General features: G+C 37.2%; 1 protein-coding gene across 1 annotated transcript; it reads left to right on the top strand.

The window, feature by feature from the left end:
• Positions 1–2,271, top strand: LOC102727538 (olfactory receptor 8B3-like). The gene has a single exon (XM_006742142.2). It carries the CDS (start codon positions 602–604, stop codon positions 1,529–1,531), a length of 930 nt encoding a protein of 309 aa, XP_006742205.2. The 5' UTR covers positions 1–601; the 3' UTR covers positions 1,532–2,271.
• The last annotated feature ends 2,167 nt before the right edge of the window (positions 2,272–4,438 follow it).

Below are 4,438 nucleotides of genomic sequence, written 5' to 3'. Positions count from 1 at the left end.
TTCAGAGACATTATTAGGTTTCAAGGATGAAATATATTGGTCAGTTCCATGGACAGAACTCTCACTTTTGTACATTTATGGTTTCTACTCTGTGACGTGGGGCAGGAACTTAAACTCCCCTAGACTCTGGTCCTTTATTTTTGGATTAGAACAATGTTCTTCATTCCCACAACACCAAATCCAATCCCCATTAAGGCCAGCACCAGGTTGGTGGGGTTGCTGCCTCTATTTTACTGGTTAGGGGAGGAGTCACATGGTCATAGAAATGAAATGAGAGAAGGTGATTCTCTCCTGGTCCAATCTTCTCCCTTAACCTTTGGTTTTCACAGCAGTCCTGTTGGCATATAGAAGCACTGGCCTTCATACTGTACGCCAGTTTTTGAATGTTTTTGCTTATAAAGCTTATTAAGTCTCTAATGAGGGAATGTCCAAGTAACTACGTTCATGATAATAGTTAAGCATTTTCTGTTGGTCCAGGGTGGGCTAGTCTCCAACATTCCCAGTACAAACCCAATTCCTGTGAGAAGAGATATGGTGGGAGAAGTTGAATTGTTCTCTGTGTAACTTTTCCTCCTGTGTTCACAGATTCCCTTGGAGAAGAATGACTCCTGGAAATGCTTCTTTTGTGACTGAATTCATTCTGGTAGGGCTAACAGACCTACCATATCTCCAGCTCCCCCTCTTCTGCCTGTTTCTGCTCATGTATGTGGTCACCATGTTGGGAAATTTGTGCTTGATAACTCTAACTGGGCTGAATTCACACCTCCACACCCCCATGTACTTTTTCCTCTTCAATTTGTCCTTCATAGACCTCTGTTATTCTTCTGTGTTTACACCCAAAATGCTGACTAACTTTATATCAAAGAACATAATCTCTTACAGTGGATGCATGACCCAGCTTTACTTTCTCTGTTTTTTTGGCATTTCTGAAGCTTATGTGCTGACGTCAATGGCCTATGATCGCTATGTGGCCATCTGTAACCCACTTTTGTATAATGTTGTCATGTCCCCTAAAGTGTGTTCCAGCCTTATGCTTGGCTCATATTTGATGGCATTTTCAGATGCCACGGCTCACACAGGATGCATGCTGAGACTGACCTTCTGTGATGCAAACACCATCAGCCATTATGTTTGTGATATCCTCCCTCTGCTCCAGCTCTCCTGCACCAGCACTTATGTCAATGAGCTGGTGGTTTTCATTGTGGCGGGCATCAGTGTGATTGTACCCAGTGTCACCATCTTTGTCTCTTATGGTTTCATCCTCTCCAGCATCCTGCTCATCAGCTCCTCCAAGGGTAAGTCCAAAGCCTTCAGCACCTGCAGTTCGCACATAGTTGCTGTTTATCTCTTCTTTGGATCAGGTGCATTTATGTATCTTAAGCCATCTTCTGCTGGGTCAATGGATGAGGGAAAAATCTCTTCTGTCTTTTATACCAATATGGTTCCCTTGATGAACCCCTTCATTTACAGCTTGAGAAACAAAGACATTAAATGTGCTGTGAGAAAAACTTTGGGTAAGAAACAGTTTTGATCAGAAACAGTGTCGTCTGTGTAGTTTGTTACACAGAAGCAGAGTCTGTGTGTTTAAATAAATACATTGACTTGCAACCTTGTTTGCCTATTTTTTTCCTTAACATGGTAAAGGAAGTTTGAGTCTTCTATTTTTAGTCTCTATGAAGTAGGTCTTCTTTTTTTCCTCACCTATACCACAATATCTTCTCCACCTCTTTGTTCTGTTTAGTAATTACATTAACTAAAACATGTCTTTTTTTTTCCCCCGTTGTCATTTTGAACTCCCCCCCCCACCTTGAAACATGATGAGTAGTCTTCAAAGTTGAATTAGGTACCAGTAGCATGACATTTTATTATTTGGCTGTTCTTACCTGCCATTTGGTATTAGAAGCATGTTTCAGATACTCTGTTTGTACTCCCATTTTCCATCTTCCAATTATCAAGAATATGTCTCCTTTAAATGACAGAGATTGAAGATTGTATAAAGACAATCAAGGTTGATCCATTTTGCCTATGTAGACATTATGTATCAAATGTCTTTTAGCAGACTTTTCTCTTTTACCTTTTTACAGCCAAACCAACACATAACTGATCATCAAAATATATTTATTGTATGGATGGGAAAGTGAAGCTTGGAGTAGTTAGATTTATCTAAAGTCACCCAGCTACATAAAGTAACAGTTGCCCTAAATTCTTGGCCTTCTCATTTCAGTTCTACTCCTCTTTATAGTCTGTTTTGCTCTACTTTATTCTGTTTGTTTGTTTCTAGTTTTTATTTAAATTCCACTTAGTTAACATACAGTGTAATATTAGTTGCAGGTATAGAATATCATGATTATCACTTATATACAACACCCAGTGCTCATCATAACCAGTTCCCTCCTTAATCCCCATCACCCATTTAACCCATCTCCCCACCCACCACCCCTCCAGTAATCCTCAGTTTGTTCTCTATAGTTAAGAGTCTGTTTTATGGTTTGTCTCTCTTTTAACCTCCTATTCATTTGTTTTGTTTCTTCAATTCCATATATAAGTGAAATTTATATGGTATTTGTCTTTCTCTGACTAACTTATTTCACTTAGCATAATAATCTCTATCTCCATCCAGGACATTGCAAATGGCAAGATATCATTCTTTTTCATGGCTGAATAATATTCCATTTTTTATCTTTATCCATTCATCAGTCAATGGACATTTTGGCCCTTTCCATAATTTGGGTATTGTTGATAATGCTGCTATAAACATCGGGGTGCATGTATCCCTTTGAATCATTATTTTTTTATCCTTTGGGTAAATACCTAATAGTATAATGATGGATCATAGGTTAGTTCTATTTTTAATTTTCTGAGGAACTTCCATACCATTTTCCAGAGTGGCTGCACCAGTTTGCATTCCCACCAACAGTGTAAGAGTGTTCCCCTTTCTCTGCATCCTCTCCAACACCTGTTGTTTCCTGACTTGTTAATTTTAGCCATTCTGATAGGTGTAAGATGATATCTCATTGTAGTTTTGATTTGTATTTCCCTGATAATCATGATGTTGAGCATCTTTTCATTTGTCTCTTGGACATCTGTATGTTTTTGGAGAAATGTCTATTCGTGTGTTCTGCCCATTTTTAACTGGGTTATTTTTTGGGTGTTGAGTTTGGTAAGTTCTTTATATTTTGGATTCTAATCCTTTATTAGATATGTCATTTGTAAATATCTTTTCCCATTCAGAAATTGCCTTTTAGGTCTTTTTTTATTTTTTACTTTGCTGTAAGAAGCTTTTTATCTTGATGAAGTTGCAATAATTTATTTTTGCTTCTGTATCCCTTGCCTCAGGAGACGTATCTAGTAAGAAGTTGTTATGGCTGATGTCAAAGAGGTTTCTACCTGTGTTCTCCTCTAGGATTCTGATGGTTTCCTGTCTCACATTTAGATCTTTCATCCATTTTGAATTTATTTTTGTGTATCGTGTAAGCAAGTGGTCCTGTTTCATTGTTCAGTTTTCCCAACACTATTTTTTGAAGAGACTGTCTTTTTTTCATTTGATATTCTTTCCTGTTTTGTTAAAGATTAGTTGACCATACAATTGAGGGTCCATTTCTGGATTTTCTATCTTATTCCATTGATCTATGTGTCTGTTTCTGTGCACACCATACTGTCATGATCATTACAGCTTTGTAATATAATCTGAAGTATGGAATTGTGTTGCCTCCACCTTTGGTTTTCTTTTTCAAGGTTGCTTTGACTATTCAGGGTCTTTTATGGGTCCATACAGATTTTAGGATTGTTTTTTCTAGCTCTGTGAAAAATGCGGTTGGAATTTTGATAGGGATTGCATTAAACGTATAGATTGCTTTGGGTAGTATAGACATTTTAACAATATTTGCTCTTTCAATCCATGAACATGGGATGTTTTTCCATTTCCTCATATGAAAAACTCACAGCTATTGTCATCCTCAACTGGGAAAAACTGGGAACTTTTCCTCTTTGGTCAGGAATAAGACAGAGATGTCCACTCTCACCACTGTTATTTAATATTGTAGTGGAAGTCCTAGCCTTTCAGCAATCAGACAACAATAAGAAATAAAAGACATCCATATTAGCAAGGAAGAAGTCAAACTTCCACTATTTGCAGATGCAATGATACTCTAGTAGAAAACCTGAAAGACCACCAAAAAATTGCTAGAACTGATATACGAATTCAGTAAAGTCACAAGATCAAAGTCAATGTACAGTAATCTGTTGCATTTCTATACACCAATAATTAAGCAGCACAAAGAGAAATCAAGGTATTGATCCCATTTACAATTGCACCCAAAACCATAGGATACCTAGGAATAAGCCTAACCAAAGAGGTAAAAGATCTTTACTTTGAAAACTTTAAAACACTTATGAAAGAAATTGAAGATGACACAAAGAAATCTTTTAATATTATCTT

This window comes from Leptonychotes weddellii, chromosome 11 (assembly GCF_054177405.1).
Source record: "Leptonychotes weddellii isolate Sample4059 chromosome 11, ASM5417740v2, whole genome shotgun sequence".
Taxonomy (NCBI): domain Eukaryota; kingdom Metazoa; phylum Chordata; class Mammalia; order Carnivora; family Phocidae; genus Leptonychotes; species Leptonychotes weddellii.
Note: the sequence above shows the minus strand (reverse complement) of the source record. Positions and strands in the feature narration are given on the sequence as shown.